An 18,807-nucleotide genomic window follows, 5' to 3' on the forward strand; every position below is an offset into this window, starting at 1 on the left:
TCAGCTGTATTTATACATATATCCCCATAAAAGAGGATATTTTTGAAGACTTGGTTTGCCAAAAGTTAGACACATGAAAATGTAGATAGAGAAATATAAGGGGAGAACCTAAATGAGCTTAGAGAAAGCTGTTGAACGACTATAATTGTCATAACCTCAAGCACAATTTAGTTCTGCAAAATTATTTTTGGTTCTTATTAATTATTATATCTTCTGAAATTTGTTAGTCTTGACTTTGAATTTTCATATACAATACACGCAAACATTTTACTTACAGTAGGAGTAATAATGATGACACATACACACACATACAACTTTTCTGTTTTGAAAAGTATTCCTCATAAATTTTAAAGTCATGCTTATTGATGTGTAATTTACATAATGTCATAATTTACTCTTTTTAAGTGCATAATTCAATAAGTGTGACAGATGTATACAATTTTGTAATCATTACCTCAATAAAGATATAGAAATTTTCCTCTCCACAATTTTAGATTTTTTTTCATATGAAGTTTATGTCATAAAATACCCATGGTATGATTTTCATGTCTTCAAAATATTTCTAATGTTTCTTTTGTGTTTTTTTTCTATCATAGCTACATAAAATACCTTCTCTATCTTGTTTCAATCTATACAGTTTTCATTGTACTTTAATACCTATCATTTAAGTTGCTGTCATTCTGTAATACATAGAGAGGGCTATTCTATTCTCATCGTAGGAGTGGGATTATGAAAAGTAAGAACTGCCATGTATGGAGCAAGTGTGAGGCAGAGTCAGTGCCTCCTCTTAGCTATGATTCAGACAGAAGGGAAGAGAAAATGATCCAAAGTTAGAAATAGAACCAAATGTTAACCATAAACAAAACAAAACAAAGACAAGAAATAAAACAGGTAAGATGATGAGGGAGGTTAGAATAACTAGATGGAAAGAAAAGGCAGGCTTTTCTTTTCTGGCCACACCGCACAGCTTGCGGGATCTTAGTTCCACAACAAGGGATCGAACCTGTGCCCCCTGCAGTAGAAGCGTGGAGTCCTAATCACTAGACCAACAGAGAATTCCCAAAAAGGTGGTCTTGATGGGGGAGTTCGATTTTGGGTGAAAATTCTAGCTGAAGAAACTGCTTCCCACTCTGCAGTTTCAAGCTTCCTGCTTTCTTGATCATCCCAACACTATTTTCAAAATGCAGGGACCAGCTTTCATTCCATACCTTTAGAAATGTGTGTACTCCAAAACTCATAGAAATATATTGGACTATAAAGGGAAACTTATTTATTAAAGGTTTAAAAAAACTTTTTAGATAAGTCCCCCATGAGTTGGGGGAAAGGGGTGAAGTGGGGAGACAGCCAGAGTTGGAACCTGTAGATGATCCTGCAGAGGTAGGTTCCTGAATTCCATCAGAAGAAAATGAGATGCACCCACTGGGGCAGTGACAGGTGATGGGACCAGGCAGGTGGGTGGGAGCACACAGAGCCAGTCGGAAATGTGGGACCGGGACACAGGTATCCTTAGATGCATCCCCTGCCTATACCCCCAGCCCAGCTTTTTAACCTGGAACTTTCTGAAAAATTGTGCCAGTGCTTATAGCTTTCTCCCTGCAGAAGTGGCATGACCTTTTGTTAAGGGAAGAAGGGAAGTTATTGTCTTCAGTTTTCAAAATAAAATACTGTATTTTATGCATACCCCTCTGGCATCATATCCTGAACATACAGTATTAATGTCCTTCAGAACTTCTGACTGATGGATAAAGTGGGGGCAACTGGGAACCAGTTTTAAATGTAGGTGTCAGAATCTCTAACCATGAGGTAGGAAGCCAGAGTTAAAATGTAGATACCCAAGAGATGTTTGTGAAAGAGAAGATATTTAAGAAGAGCCTTTCAGAGATTTCTTCAGGACACATGAAAATTCTGCCACTGAATATTCCTTAGATTGTTGGAATAAGCATTAAAAGATACTTATTTGTGTTTTACCCCAGGAATAAGATCTAGACAGGTTTCCACAGGATGTAAAGAAAGAAAAGATTTTTATACACAAAGTTCATCAGATACTGAAGTTTGGTTAACTTGAACTGGACTTCAAAGGACAGAGAGCTGAGTGATCTCTGTGTATGAGATGGACAGTTTTTGCACAGAACTATAGGAAGCTGCTCTCTGAGAAAGTTGCAGGATGCTCTAGGCTTTTGTTTTCTAACAAAAACCTAAAACAAGGAGTCAAAACTGATTTCCCTCCCTAAGGAAAGAAAAGTAATCTTCCTGAATTAATGCTTTAAAAATGTCCTTTTCCTGACAGTTCAGATTTCACACTGTATTGAAGGGTGTTGATTGTATTGAAGTAGGTGTTGATTCCCCATCTCCATGCATAAATGTATTTTTGAGACTATTGCATAGCTTAGTCCAATATATAAACTAGGGCTGAAGTTAGCTCCTGGAATGAATGAAGTGAGTGGGGGCAATTCTGCAGTTCTCTAGGGTAGTTCAGAAGAGGCCACAATCACTGTCTGTTGGCCATCACATAGGAAGAAACAATGCCAGGGGTCAAGACAGCCGTCTCCATGTTAATAGGCAAGGAGCATGGAGAGTCTGTGCACAGAGTGAACATATCCCACTGCCTCATATCCAATTTGATTCAGATCAGAGGTAATCCCGTGATGAATCATTATAAAGCAAAAGTCCTTCTTGAAGGGACATACATACGTGCCCAAATTGAACAATGGAATCACAATTTTAATTTTGATCACCGCCACCTGTGTGTATTTCATTCTTTTATTGCAACCAAAATTTTGAAGATTTTACAGATCTCAGTTCTTCCGTGTTAGTCAAACCATCACTTATCACGTCACTAAGTAGGTCCTTCCTGTAATCTGCAGTTTACCTGCTGTGCCGGTAATTTGAAGATGCCCTACATTTGATGGAACTAATGGGCTTCCTTTACCCTAAATGCTACAAGATCTTTTAGCAAGAATATCATGATTTTTAAAAGAGGGTGGTTCTCTAATTAAAAACTGTTACCAATCAAGGCAAAGTAAACTCTCCTGCTTCTAGCTGGTATTTCTAGACGCTTTTGTGTAGGTCAGATAGTCCACTTAGATAAATTAGGTGTGTTAGCATTAGTTTATTTTCAGTACATCATTAGTGTCAAAAAGTGCCATTTTTTTCTGAAGCATTGGTTAGTAACCCTCCAAAACCAGTGATGTTTGTAGTTGTAAATCAAGCTTCAGAAGTAAAATCTGGCTTTCCTCTAGAAAATGGAATTATCTAGTCACAAAAACACTATGTTCTGTTCAAGTTTTGATATCATTTGTAGTCTCCATTTCTCCCTCATTTGTAGGGTCCTGCTAAGTGCACCATTTTTTGTAAGTAATTTTTAGAACTTTGGAATCATATAATTAGTAGTAGAAGTCTACTTAGAGGCCCAAAGTACTTTTTTAATTTAAAGAGCACTTTAACTTAGTGTAGTCCTGCATATAGTTTTCTAAAATGATGTCAGTCTAAGCTTGGATGCACTAGAGGTGGATCCCATAATGAATTTGTAAACTATGATGTTTTAAAATGAGAATAGAAGGTGTGCAAACTAGTTACTAATCAGTACTGTGGTAGCTGATGCAAAGACTATTATTAAACTGTTTTTAGTTATTTGAATGGCAGTATTTATTTCTTTATTGCAAATTCCTGTAACCACATTGCTTATGTAATTTATGACATTTCAATGCAGTTAATATTTAATAGAAACTCTGAATCTAAATTATACGTTTAGAAGGTACTGTGCAACCATTTGTATCTATAAATAAGTTTAGCACCTTTTGTTCCTTAGTTATAGGGGACAATGCAACTCCACTGAGCTCTTTTGGAAGTATTATCAAGTTCCAGTTTTGCTTTTGAGTATTGGATTGAAATTGCTGTTCTATCCCTGACTTTTTTTTTTTTTTCACTAAAATAGTTTGCTTCATTCTTTGTCTTGTTTCTATATGCTTTCCATCAAAGTGCATGAGCCTTAGTTTACTTAACCTGTCGCTACAGAATGTGATTTTACATTCCTATGTCTACTGCCAAGGCTACAAATAGAAGAAAACCTATCTTTGGATGCAACATTAAATCTTTCACTGCCAGTGTAATTGTCTGCCTGCTGTCCCTTGTAGTGGCTGTTTTTCAGTGCTGATAAAGCTTGCTCATGGTCTTCTTGTGGGAAAAGAAAACTTTTACTCTTTAAGATTTTAATGCTTTTTATAATGTATTTATTTACATTAAACATTATAACTGATCTATATACTTCAACAACCATATTTCAGCTGGACCTACACTTGTATAGACCTTCTGGATCTCATACAAAGCAAGTACACTGGGACCAGTTTTTCTCTTCAGAGGATTAGTTTGCAGAAAGCATCAGAATCACACTCTTTCTATGTGGATATCGTATACATTGGACAGACATCTACAGTTGCAGCGTTGGATGGTATATTGTATCATTCTATGTCTAAAACTTAAATCTTATAAACCTACTTTGTACTAAAGTCTTATCATGGACATTATTTACATTCTGTAGCTTAGATAGAAACATTAATCTCTAAATATTAATGAGTCATCCTTTCATCTCAATAATACTGTGGTTTAAATCATATTTTTTAATGAATAGGGCCAGGTGATTATTGTAAAGATAAATGCATCCTTAATGTAAACTTTGTCATTAAAGCAGGAATTAGCTTTATAATCCTGGATTCTATTTACAGATAAACTGTGGCAAACATTGTAATTTTGCCTTGTTGAATTTTTGAGAAATCAGCTACTGAGATAGAGATCTGTTCCTGAAAGGCAACTATTGACATTGACATCTGTCTAGTAAGAATGAGCTGAAATTTTCCATGGACTTTATTGTGATAATTGGTAAAGCTGTAAATGAAAACTTTATTTCTGATCGTTTTAGTATTTTTTTTCTAGTTATGTTAATAGAGCCATATATGAGATGCTAATAAACTAATAAAAATTAAACTGCAATCTTTTTAAAAATCAGCCCAACTCCTGTCACCTTAATAAGTGACTGTTACCATATTTCAGAGGAGTTTTGGAATCCTTTCCTTTGAAACTATTTTCAAGTGCAAGGTCATGATTCAACTGGTTAAAAGCTAAATGTTACAGTACTTTGAGTCACTCTTTTTGAATCCACTATCACAAGACCTAAACTGTGATTGGTGGAGCACATAGGACAGCCAATTTGTGCTGAGATAATGGTTGTAGTTCCTTAAACAACATTCATTTAGCACCTACCATGTGGCAGGCAGTGTGTCTAATACCAAAGAAAGAGCAGAAACCAGGCAGTCCTGGTCCTGCCCTCATGGAACACACATCCTAGTGAGCACCAGCTCAGGGACCTACAAGGGAACAGAACTAACTGGGCTGTGGCAGGCTGCATAGAGCCCAGAGCTTGGTGGCTTTTCAGTATTTTGTTTTACCCAGTGAGGCTCATATATCAAAAGGCTTTAAAGCTTTATATTCTAGAATTGAAAGTTGCCAAGCTTCACAAACTACTTGTCTTAAGGTCTTCTTTCTAAAATTTGATTTTGAACAGCTTATTCCATGACACATGGATATTATTTGAAGCTTTTCTTTTTAGCAGCAGACACTATGTAATTTTATCTCCCATTTACTCTATTTATTTACGTCCTTTAGAAACGCCAAAGAGAAGACTTCCAGCATTAGCAAATAAAGGAATATTTTTAAAGCACTTTCAGGTGAATCAGACCAAAATTAATGGATCAAGTATGACCAACCAATATTCTGTCACCATGACCTCATATAATTGCAGTTATAATATACCCATGATGGCTGTGAGCTTTGGGCAGGTAAGCTTAGAATTTTATAAGTAACTGTATTTAACTTATGAAACATTAGCTTTGACTTAGTAAAGTTAAAACTTTTTTTTAACAAAGAACTGACACACAGATTAGATATCTTTTAATAGAACAAGGCAGTTATTCTAAGGATAAAATGAAGATTAGAGGCTTGTTGAACTTGAGTGTGAAAATTCACTTTAAACATTAAAAATTTTTTAAAGAAATATATTGATGGGGAAAAAATTAGGAGGAAATAGCCTTAAGAATCAGCAAGTCAGATTTAAATAGAGTTTTCTCTGTTGATATAAAAGTTATAGGCTCTCCTAATAAAGATCTTTGAACAGAGATTATTAAAAGAAAATTTGAGATTCTGCATTATGTTTTTAAATTGTTTCTGTTATGAACACCATTTATCTTTTGCTTGTATCAAAAATGATACAAGGGGAAAGAGATGATTTTCCAAAAAGATCTGAACAATATTTTGTACTGCATGAGTATAAGGTCTGTATTAAATGTTATAGTTATGAGGAGTATTTTTAAGTTTCATTTTTTACAAAAATATACAATTAGTTAATATAATTTCCTACAACAAACCAAAACCAAGTATAAGTTCAAGGTTAAAGCTTAAATAATTAAATATTATAATTTGAGCCCCACAGAGAACTTTTTGTTAACAGATTTATGATTAAAATCACTGAAAAGCTATAAGTGTTCCCTGGAAATTGCTTTTACCCCATTGAGGCCCAATGTTTTAGTCTTAGTATATTCAAGATAAAAGTCTTGTAAATGTCTTAGCTCTCTAAAAATACCTAATAACATATGTGCACATATGTTAAATGTCCAGATTAATGAATTGTTTTAAAAACTGTAACTTTGTGATAATTATAGATTTATGTGCAGTTGTAAGAAATAATACAGAAATATTCCCATACCCTTCACCCATTATCCCCCAAGGGTAACATCTATAACTATAGCATAATAGCACAACCAGAAAATTGACATCGATACAATTTACCAGCCTTATTCAGATGTTACTAGTTGTACATGCTTTCATGTGTGTGTGCCTGTGTATGTGTAGTTCTGTACCATTTTTATTGCATGTGTAGATTCAACTGACCACCACAGAAAAGTTCTATCACAAGGATCCCTCGCGATACCCTTTTATGGAGGCACACCCACCTGCCTCCCTTCTGCACTGTCTTGTATTGGGTGGGCCAAAAAGTCCGTTTGGTTTTTAAAGTTAAAAATAAAAGACACATTTTTCATTTTCACCAGCAACTTTGTTGAACAACGTAGTCACCATTTTGTTCCACTACCTTCTGCCATTTTTCAGGCAACTTCATAATTCCATCTTCCCAAAACTTTTTATCTTTTTGAACAAAGAACTGTTCCAAGTGCCTTTTACAGTCTTCCAGGAAATAGAAATTTTTTCCATTAAGAGAATTTTGTAAAGACCGAAATAAATGGAAATCCGAAGGTGTGGAATATCTGGTGAATATGGTGGAATCAGAACTTCCTAGCCAAACTGTATCAGTTTTTGCCTAAGAAACATGTGGGCTTGCGTTATCCTGATGGAAGATTGTATGTTTTCTTTTGACTAATTCTGGATGTTTTTTGTCAAGTGATGCTTTCAGTTGATCTAATTCAGAGCAGTACCTGTTGGAATTAATTGTTTCGCTTCCCAGAAGAAGTAATAATAGAGGACTCCCTTCCAATCCAACCATATACACGTCACCTCCTTTGGATGAAGACTGGCCTTTGGTGTGGTTGGTGGTTCATTTCACTTGCCCCACAATCTCTTTTGTTTCACATTATTGTACAGTATCCACTTTCCATCACCTGTCACAATTTGTTTTAAAAATGGAACTTTTTTGTTACATTTAAGTAGAGAATTACATGCAGAAATATGGTGAAGAAGGTTTTTTTCGCTGAATTTATGCAGAACCCTAACATCAAAGTGATTAACGTAACCAAGCTGGTGCAGATGATTTTCAGTGCTTGATTTGGATGTTTTTAGCATGTTGGTTTATCTTCCGTGTGGTATAATGTTGCTTGTTCTCAATTAATATCTTGATTTGATTGCTATCGACTTCAACTGGTCTACCCGGCTGTGGAGTCTTGTCTAGCGAGAAATCTCCAGCATGAAACCTCGCAAGCCACTTTTGAGACCTTTGATCAGTCACAGCATCTTCTCCATACACTGCACAAGTCTTTTTTTGCCTTTCAGTTGCATTTTTACCTTTATCAAAATAATGAAGCATAACATGCCGAAAATATTGCTTTTTTTTCTTCCACCTTCAATATTAAAATGGCAACACAAAAATTCACCAATTTTGATAAGTTTTTTTAAATCCTTGCTGATATGACAGCTGTCATAATTCAGTCTAACAAAATTGTTTTGAATGAAGTTAAAGACAACTAAGCGCTACTGGAGCCATCTTAAAGAAATAACCAAACAAACTTTTTGGCCAACCCAATATCTGGCAATCATTAATGTCTCTATCATTTTGGCATTTAACAATGTTATATAAAAGGAATCAGGCTTTATATAATCATACTAGTATTTAGCCTTGTGAGACTGGCTTTTTTCACTCAGCATAATTCCCTTGAGATCCCTTCAAGTTGTGTGTATCAGTAGTTTGTTCACTCTCGTTACTGAGCAGCGTTTAGTGGGATGGATGCACCATAGTCTATTAACCACTTACCCCTTGAAGGACATTTGAGTTGTTTCCATGTTTTGGCCACTATGAATAAAACTGCTACGAACATTCATCTATAGGTTTCCATGTGTAATGATGGGGTCATATGATAAGCACACTTACAGTTTTGTTAAGAAACTATCATACTCTTTACCAAAGTGGCTGCATCATTTTACATTCCCACCAGCAATGTATGAATGATCCAGTGTCTGCACAAATTTGCCAGCATTTTACATTATCACTATTTTTTATTCTAGCCATTCTGCTGGAGTATATATACTGTTAGCTCATTTTGGTGTTAATTTGCATTTCCTAGTGGCTAATAATGTTGAACACCCATATATCCTCTTCTGTGATATCTGTTCATGCCTTTTGCCCATTTTCTAATTGGACTATTTTCCTGTTGTTGAGTTTTGTTTTTTTTTTTAATTAATTAATTAATTTATTTATTTATTTTATTGGCTGTGTTGGGTCTTCGTTGCCGCACACGGGCTTTCTCTAGTTGTGGAGAGCGGGGGCTACTCTTCGTTGTGGTGCTTGGGCTTCTCATTGTGGTGGCCTTTCTTATTGCAGAGCACGGGCTCTAGGCACGTGGGCTTCAGTAGTTGCAGCACATGCGCTCAATAGTTGTGGCTCATGGGCTCTAGAGCACAGGCTCAATAGTTGTGGTGCACAGGCTTAGTTGCTCCGTGGCATGTGGTATCTTCCTGGGGCAGGGCTCGAACCCATGTCCCCTGCATTGGCAGGCAGATTCTTACCCACTGCACCACCTAGGAATTCCCTGTTGTTGAGTTTTTAAAGCTCTCTCTATATCCTAGATTTAAGTCCTTTGTCAGGTATGTGGTTTGCGTATATTTTCTCCCAGTCTGTACCTTGCCTTTTCATCATCTTCATAAGGTCTTTCACAGAGCAACAGTCTTAATTTGATGAGATCCAGTTTATCAAGATCTTCCTTTTATGAATGGTGCTTTTGGTTTCAAATCTAAGAACTCTACTCTTAGCCCTAAATCCTGAATATTTTTCTATTTTTTCACCTGAAAGTTTTATAGCTGTACATTTTACATTTAAGGCCATGATCCATTCTTAGTTAACTCTTGTATAAGATGGGAAGTTTTAGGTCCAGGTTCATGTATTTGCCTATCCCTCCAATTGGTCCAGCACCATTTATTGGAAAAGCTATCCTTCCTCCAGTGAATTACTTTTGCACCTTTATCAAAAGTCAGTTGGGATAGGATCAAGATGGCAGAGTAGGAGGACGTGCGCTCATTCCCTCTTGCAAGAGCACCGGAATTACAACTAACTGCCGAGCAATCATTGACAGAAAGACACTGGAACTCACCAAAAAAGACACCCCACATCCAGAGACAAAGGAGAAGCCACAATGAGATGGTAGGAGGGGCGCAATCGCGTTAAAATCAAATACCATCAGTGCTGTGTGGGTGACTCACAAGCTGGAGAACAGTTATACCACAGAAGTCCACCCACAAAGTGAGGGTTCTGAGCCCCATGTCAGGCTTCCCAACCTGGGAGTCCAGCAACGGGAGGAGGAATCCCCAGAGAATCAGACTTTGAAAGCCAGTGGGATTTAATTGCAGGGCCTCCACAGGACTGGGGGAAACAGAGACTCCACTTCTGGAGGGCACACAAAAAAGTGTGCTCACCAGGACCCAGGGGGAAGGAGCAGTTACCCCATAGGAGACTGAACCAGACCTACCTGCTGGTGTTGGAGGGTTGCCTGCAGAGGTGGGGGGCAGCTGTGGCTCACCGAGGAGATGGGGCACTGGCGGCAGGGGTTCTGGGAGGTGCTCATTGGCATGAGCTCTCCCAGAGTCCTCCATTAGCCCCACCAAAGAGCCTGTAAGCTCCAGTGCTGGGTAGCCTCAGACCAAACAAACAACAAGGTGGAAACACAGCCCCACCCATTGGCAGACAAGCAGATTAAAGTCTTACTGTGCTCCGCCCACCCAGCCCTACCTACCATCAGTCCCTCCCATCAAGAAGCACGCACAAGCCTCCTAGATAGCTTCCTCCACAAGAGGGCAGACAGCAATATCAAGCAGTATCAGCAGTATTTTGTCTTGTGGAACTGAAAACCACAGCCACAGAAAGATAGAGAAAATGAAAAAGCAGAGGACTTTGTACCAGATGAAGGGACAGGATAAAACCCCAGAAAAACAATTAAATGAAGAGGAGATAGGCAGCCTTCCAGAAAAGGAATTCAGAATAATGATGGTGAAGATGATCCAGGACTTTGAAAAAAGACTGGATGCAAAGATCAAAAAGTTTACCAAAGACTTAGAAGAATTAAAGAGCAAACAAACAGATAAGCAACACAATAACTGAAATGAAAAATACACTAGAAGGAACCAATATCAGATTAACTGAGGCAGAAGGGCGAATAAGTGAGCTGGAAGACAGAATGGTGATCATCACTGATGTGGAAAAGAATAAGGAAAAAAGAATGAAAAGAACTGAAAACAGCCTAAGAAACCTCTGGGACAATGTTAAACTCACCAACATTCGCATTATAGGGGTCCCAGAAGGAGACGAGAGAGAGAAAGGACCCGAGAAAGTATTGGAAGAGATTATAGTTGAAAACTTCCCTAACATGGGAAAGGAAATAGCTACCCAAGTCCAAGAAGCACAGAGAGTCCCAGGCAGGATAAACCCAAGGAGAAACACACCAGGACATATAGTAGTCAAATTGACAAAAATGAAAGACAGAGAAAAGTTATTAAAAGCAATAAGGGAAAAATGACAAATAACATACAAGGGAACTCCCATCAGGTTAACAGCTGATTTCTCAGCAGAAACTCTGCAAGCCAGAAGGGAGTGGCATGATATTTTTCAAGTGATGAAAGGGAAGAACCTACAAGCAAGAATACTCTACCCAACAAGGATCTCATTCAGATTCGATGGAGAAATCAAAAGCTTTACAGACAAGCAACAGCTAAGAGAATTCAGCACCACCAAACCAGCCCTACAACAAATGCTAAAGGAACTTCTCTAAGCAGGAAACATAAGAGAAGAAAAGGACCTACAAAAACAAAAACAAAACAATTATGAAAATGGTAATAGGAACATACATATCGATAATTACCTTGACTGTAAATGGACTAAATGCTCCAACCAAAAGACACAGACTGGCTAAATGGATACAAAAACAAGACCCATATATATGCTGCCTACAAGAGACCCACTTCAGACCTAGGGACACATACAGACTGAAAGTGAGGGGATGGAAAAAGATATTCCATGCAAATGGAAATCAAAAGAAAGCTGGATTAGCAATAGTCACATCAGATAAAATAGACTTTGAAATAAAAAATGTTACAAGAGACTAGAAAGGACATTACATAGAGATCAAGGGATCAATCCAAGAAGAGGAGATAACAATTATAAATATATATGCACCCAATATAGGAGCACCTCAATACATAAGGCAAATGCTAACAACTATGAAAGAGGAAATGCAAGGCAGAAATAGAAATACAGCTGTAGAGAACAAACATATGGACGCCAAGTGGGGAAAGTGGGGAGGGTTGGGGGAATGAATTGGGAGATTGGGATACCAAATTGTACACTCTAAATATATGCTGTTTATTGTCTGTTAACTGTATCTCAATAAAAGTTCTTTTAAAAAAAAAAGTCAGTTGGGCATATAATTGTGTGGATATATTTCTGGATTCTCTATTCTTTCCCGTTGCTCTGTGTGTCCATCCTTCCACCAATACCACACCCTCTTGATCACCGTAGCTCCATAGTGAGCCTTAAAATTGGGTAGAGTAATTCCTCTCACTTTACTCTTGTGAAAAATTATTTTATCTGTTCTAGGTCCTGTGTATTTCCATATAAATTTTGAAATAAGCTTGTTTATGTCTACAAAAATCTTGTCTACAAAAAAAAAAATCAAAAAAAATTATGGTAAGAATTGCATTTAAACCTATAGAGAGAATTGACAGCTTTACCATGCCCAGTTTTCCAATCTATGAAGTCTGTCTCTCCATTTATTTAGGTCTTCTTTGCTTTTTTTTTTTTCCTGTGTATTTTGGTCTTCTTTGATTACATTTACCAGCATTTTGCAATTTCAGGTCAGATTCAGTACATTTTGTTACATTTATATGTATTTCATTGTCTTTGAAGCCATTGTAATAGGTTTGTATTAACTTCAGTTTCTGCATGCTTGTTATTTGTACATAAAAATGGGATTGGTTTTTCTATATTGATCTTGTATCCTGCAATCTTGCTGAAGTCCACAAATTTTTACAAAGTAAATGCACCCATGTAATCACTGCCCAGATCAAGATAAAGAAAATCATTAGATCCCCTCAAAAGCCTTCTTTATACATTTTCCTTGTCATTAGATTGCTCACCCCACAACCCTAGATAACCACTATTGTGACTTCTACTATCATTAATTAGTTTTGGTTGATTTTACTCTTAATATCAATGAATAATACAGTATGTACTCTTTTGCGTCTAGCTTCTTTTATTTGCTATTGTGAGATTCATGTTGTTGTGTATAGCTAGCTATAGTTCATTCTTTTTCATTGCTGTACAGTATTCCATGGTGTTAATATATAAGTGTTTATCCTTTCTATTGATGGGCTTTTGCATTATTTCCAATAAAGCTGCTCTGAACATTCTTGGATATGTCTTTTGGCACTTACATTCACTCCTTTATTTGGGCAATAGAGCTTATAATTTTATTTTATTTTATTTATTTTTTTAAAATGTTTATTTATTTATTTTTAAAATTTATTTGGCTGTGCTGGGTCTTAGTTGCAGCATGCAGGACCTTCATTGCCATGTGCATGATCTTTAGATGGGCATATGGGATCTAGTTTCCTGACCAGGGATCAAACCCGGTCCCCCTGCATTGGGAGCATGTTGTCTTAACTGCTGGACCACCAGGGAAGTCCCTTAGAGCTTATAATTTTAAATTCCACAAGATTAACAGGGATCAGAAGCAGGAGAATATCATCTTCACTATTAGAGTTACAATCTATGAATTTTCTTAAATAAATAAATAAATAAATAAATAAATAAATAAATAAATAGGCTGCATTGGGTCTTCGTTGCTGCCCACGGGCTTTCTCTAGTTGCAGCGAACTGAGGCTGCTCTTCGTTGCGGTGCACAGGCTTCTCATTGTGGTGGGCAGGCTTCTCATTGCAGTGGCTTCTCTTGTGGAGCATGGGCTCTGTGGTACATGAGCTTCAGTAGTTGTGGCACATGGGCTCAGTAGTTGTGGCTCACAGGCTCTAGAGCTCAGGCTCAGTAGTTGTGGCTCACGGGCTTAGTTGCTTCACGGCATGTGAGATCTTCCCGGCCCAGGGATTAAACCCTTGTCTCCTGCATTGGCAGGCGGATTCTTAACCACTGCGCCACCAGGGAAGTCCCACAATCTGTGAATTTTTGTTGCACATATTGCTTCTGTCAGTTTATTGGCACTCAGCATTAGACAGGTATTTCCTGAGTCTGGATCAGTCGCTGTATTGATCATATACTTCCTTTTATTGTTAGTTAAGTTTTCAAGCCTCCATATGTTATTTCTCCAAAAAGATGTTTAATTTTTGGTAGCCAAGACCATATCTCATGTTTCTTTGCCTCCACATTGTGATTAGCGTTGTACCTTGAACAGAATGTCTGCTCAGTAAATATTTGTTCTTTGAGTGATGGCGGGTACTCTCTGAATTAATGAGGTATTACTGTGGTTCCAGCTGATTGCTGCACAGATGACTGCGTTGACTTGGGCCTCATTAGCGCAGCTATATAGGCATGGGCTGTGTTGATTTATGTGACTCTCCTTAATGTTCTGAGGAGTCCTGAATACCTGAGACTCATTTATGTCATGTCACGGGATTGCACCCTGGTGAAATAGAAATCGTGTTAGCCATTGTTATGTTTAATCATTTTATCAATATTTATTTTGGAAATTAGATAATCACAGACGAGACAGAGAATGAGTCTGTTTACAGAGGAAATAATTGGCCGGGGGAGTCAAAGATTCGTATTCAAAGAATTCAAGCAGCATCACCACCTCTAAGTGGCAGCTTTGACATTCACGCTTATGGACATATTCTCAAAGGTACATGAAAAAAGTTGATAACTTTGGTGTATATATCAGTTGGACTGTACTGATCTAGACAACCATCATAGACATTTCAATGTATTTCTTTTTAATATTATTTCTCTATGTAATTTACAGAATTGAGATTATATCAGTAATGTAAAACTAAATTATTCAGAACAAATGACATTTTCACATTTTCTTTACCACCTCACCAAATATACCAGGTTAAATTCCCAAAAGTTTGCTTCTCTTTTACATCCATGGCTTATCGGTTATCTATAAAGTTAATTGATATATATATTTTTAAAGTATTTGAGCCAAGGCCTCCAAGGTCTGAGGCCTCAAGTACCTCAGTGTCTGAGGTACATGACGCATGCACTTTTTGTTTCTAAGAAATATATAAATTTGTCATGTAATTGATATGCAAATTTCATTTTTTCCATGTTGGAGGAGGTCCGTTGGTTTACAAGTGAGAAAATACATTTCATGTATGTTAAGGGTGACCATAGGTTTGTGAATTTTGACTCCCGCTGTTTGCCGTCCTTCTGTGAGTGCAGGCATCCCCGCTGCTGTGTCAGCTGCAGATTTGCAGTTTGCTCTCCAGAGTCTAGAAGAAGTGGGACAAGTCTCAGTTACACGAGAGGGAAGCTGTGCTGGATACTCATGGCGCATCAAGTGGAGAAGCACATGTGGAAAGCAGAACCTCCTGCAGGTTTCCTCATGTCGCCTGGTTTCTGTTTTCTTCTATGTGTTCGTTGCTTGTTTGCACCCTGCCTCATTCCAAAAAGAAATAGAGACTGTGTGTATTTTAAAAATGCAAACTATAGACTAAACATTAATAAAAGGAAATTGAGAAGATTTTGCTCTAAATTAAGTTGACAGGCATTCTCTTTCATGGAGAATAGCTATTGGTGCTTTATTCCTGATCCCCTAGAGAATATGTGGGTTAGAAGACCCTTGGGAGGGGCAGAAGGAGCACAGGCAGGGCCAGTCTCAGAACTGAATCTGGGTATACTGTAAGGGGGACCAAGCATAATCAGCGTCGCTGTCTAGAATTCTACCACTGTGCACTGGAGCTGTATTCTGGGATCTTGGATACTTTTCCGGTTTCAAAGATGACCTTTTCAAGTTCATAACAGAGCCAAACCTTAAGTGCTCATCTAATTACTTTTGCTTAGAGTGTGGTTGAGGGCAGGGAGGGAAGTCAGGCTCAACATATGTGACGGAGAAGGGTCTAGAAGAGACTGGGGGCTCAGATAGCAAACATCAAAAATATGATGCTTTCTAGTGATGATGAGAGTGTGAGATGCACTCAACCTCATGCACTGTGGGTGAGACAATAAATTAGTAGGAACTTTTGGAAGGATAATTTAATTGTATCTGAATATAGATACCTTATGATTCAGCAGTCTCAGCTCTGTTGCTCTATTCTACTGAAATAATAATACAAATATGAAATGAGATAGGCACAGAGTTAGTCACTGCAGCATTATTTGTAATAGTAAAAAACCTAGAAACCTAAATCCCCACCAATAGAAAAATGGTTGTTAAAATGACAGAAACTTAGCTTGAATACCATGCAGCCATATGCAGAACCACATACGTTCACCAGGAAAGATGTCCCTGACATGAGGCGGAAAAAAATACAGAACTTTACTTATAAAACCGTTTTGGAAAAAACAGAGGTGGTAGAGGGACAGGAGACTCAAAAAATGTGTATAAACATAAACATAGAATATAATGTACCATACATAGATTGTATCGATGTCATAAAGATGTGGGGGTTATTTTAAGGAAACACATGGCCTGAAACTAGAATTAGAAAATTCTGCAACTGAGACAGTTCTAGTAACTAATCTCCTCTTGGTACCTCTGCTGGTGTCTGCACACCTACTGCCTTCACTTTTTCCTGACCAGTCTCCTCTGCTTATTCATCATTTCTGCTTCTGGTCACTTTAGCTCCCACAGGCCCTGTCAGGAGCCTTTAGCTCCTGTCTCTTTGCTAGACCCTGTATGCATCAGAAGGCTACCATATTGGCAGCACAATTTTGGAATGACCAAATTATACATGTTGATCTGATTTGGTTTCATTTTTACCACTGGCAGACGATATAATTCCATGAGTGGATGAAAAACCAAGAGTAGTTTTGGTAAAGGCCAAAAATGCTAAAGGGAAGAAGTTGACTCTCGGTAGACTCTTGGGTGGAAAGAGGACTACATTTTTCAATTCTTTAAGAATCATTTATCAAAATATATTCAGGAAGATCATAGAATATTTTTTAAAAAATCAAATTAAGTAAATTCATGTTCCTTAGACATATTTTATTCTAAATATGCAAGTTAATTGTAGTCATTTAATTCAAGTTGTAATTGATGCAATACATGATAATGCCATGATATTATCAGTTTTTTCTTGCATACGTCAGGGTCATTTTCAAAAATGTGACTAAATGGTTTTGAATTTTTTTCATCCTTTGGCTTTTCACTTTTAATCATGCTTAAATTTAAAAAGAAAAACTAGTGTGGTCCTATTGATCATAACCTTTCTAGTAAAATAATCTTCTCTAAAAATAGATCAATGATTCTAACATTTTTGGAGAAAAGGCTAATGTGACAGTTAGGAAGATAAAGGAAGGTGGCTTATTCAGACAGCGCATGCTGGGAGACCTACTTCGTACGCCCAACAAACAGCCACAGGTATTTTTGCAAGTTTCTTCATGACGTTTAACATAACTTTAAAAGTAAAACTATTCTGTAATACATTAAAGACCTGGTAAAACAGAAGAGATGACATCTTTATTTTCATGTGACTATTTGTTAACAGATGAACAACTCAATAATATCATTTCATGACGCTCAGGAAAATTATCTTCCTTATGATAAAAGAGTGGATTTTAAGCTTTACGGTTAGCATTTGAAAATATATTCATTTTTTTAAAAAAAAATTATTTATTTATTTATTTGGCTGCACCGGGTCTTTGTTGCGGCACACAGGATCTTTTAGTTACCATGTGCGGGATCTTTAGTTGAGCATGTGAGATCTAGTTCCCTGACCAGGGATCCAACCCAGGCCCCCTGCATTGGGAGTGCAGTCTTAACCACTGGACCACCAGGGAAGTCCTGAAAATATATTCTTTCATTTAATCTTTATATTAATTCTGTAATTATTAATGTAAGTGTATGGAGTTTAGGTGACTTTTCCAAGAACAAGCTCTGTTTTTCTTTATAGTACTAATCACCCCCAGGGCATAATTTCATTTACTTTTCTTCGTAAGTTTATAGCCTTATGCACCTATCTGTCCTACCTCTACTGGAATATAAGTTGGGTGACGACAGGGATGTCATCTGTTTTGTTTAAGGTACTTGATATATTTATAGCTGATATATTTATGCCTGATACATAGTGAACACATTCACTGAGTGAATCAATGAAGTGTCAAAGCAGAAAAAGTACGAATAGAATAGACTAATTTTTGGAAACTAACAAACCAGCAAACTAGCAAAATTCCATTACTTTTTCCAAAGCCTGTGTATATTCTATTTAACCATACTACCCCTGTTATCTCTGTGTTTCTTTATTTGAAGGTTGAAGTCTATGTCAATGCAATTCCAGCTAAATGTTCAGGTGACTGTGGGTTCACATGGGATCCCACAACTACTCCTCAAGTCTGGGCCATAAGTCCTTCCCAAGGTAATCTCTTGCTTTCGAACTTGAGCATGGGGTGGAAGACAATTAGCAAAAATGTAAATTCTGATAATGGTTTTTTTTATATTCTAACTAAGGCAAGCAGACAGTTCTACATAGTGAAAACATCTATCAGCTCAGAAAGTTATGGAAAGATCATTAATTATCTTTGGAAAAAATATCACTGTTGAAGTTGGACTCACTAGTATTCTACTTCTCCAGTTTCACCAACTTCTTCTAGAAGATATAGTACTAAAAGGCGAGTAACAAGACAGCTGCTGTTTAATAAAAGAAAATAATTAGGTTCTAGATTTGAGAATAAGATATAGAAAAATTTGCCAAGAACTCAGTCTAGAGGGACACATCATAAAATACCTTCATAGTGTGTGATTACTTTAACAAAACATGATTACACTTTTTGTCTGAACTCCCAAGGATTGAAATAAACAGCATGACTAAGGATTGTAAGGGGTGGCTCTTTTTTCTGTCAGAAAGATAAGTTCAGATACTATAATCATATATTTAGT

At 37.1% G+C, this 18,807-nt stretch overlaps 1 protein-coding gene across 1 annotated transcript in view; it reads left to right on the forward strand.

Annotated features, from left to right (window-relative positions):
• PKHD1L1 (PKHD1 like 1) overlaps window positions 1–18,807 on the forward strand; it is a 154,188-nt gene that overhangs the window by 47,289 nt on the left and 88,092 nt on the right. Inside the window, exons 22-27 of the mRNA XM_057736239.1 lie at window positions 4,284–4,447; window positions 5,659–5,831; window positions 14,463–14,610; window positions 15,153–15,307; window positions 17,170–17,292; window positions 18,181–18,286. Of these exons, the coding sequence (XP_057592222.1) occupies window positions 4,284–4,447; window positions 5,659–5,831; window positions 14,463–14,610; window positions 15,153–15,307; window positions 17,170–17,292; window positions 18,181–18,286 (869 nt within the window). The remainder of the gene's footprint in view (window positions 1–4,283; window positions 4,448–5,658; window positions 5,832–14,462; window positions 14,611–15,152; window positions 15,308–17,169; window positions 17,293–18,180; window positions 18,287–18,807) is intronic.

The sequence above is a fragment of the Hippopotamus amphibius genome, chromosome 5 (genome assembly GCF_030028045.1).
Source record: "Hippopotamus amphibius kiboko isolate mHipAmp2 chromosome 5, mHipAmp2.hap2, whole genome shotgun sequence".
NCBI lineage: Eukaryota > Metazoa > Chordata > Mammalia > Artiodactyla > Hippopotamidae > Hippopotamus > Hippopotamus amphibius.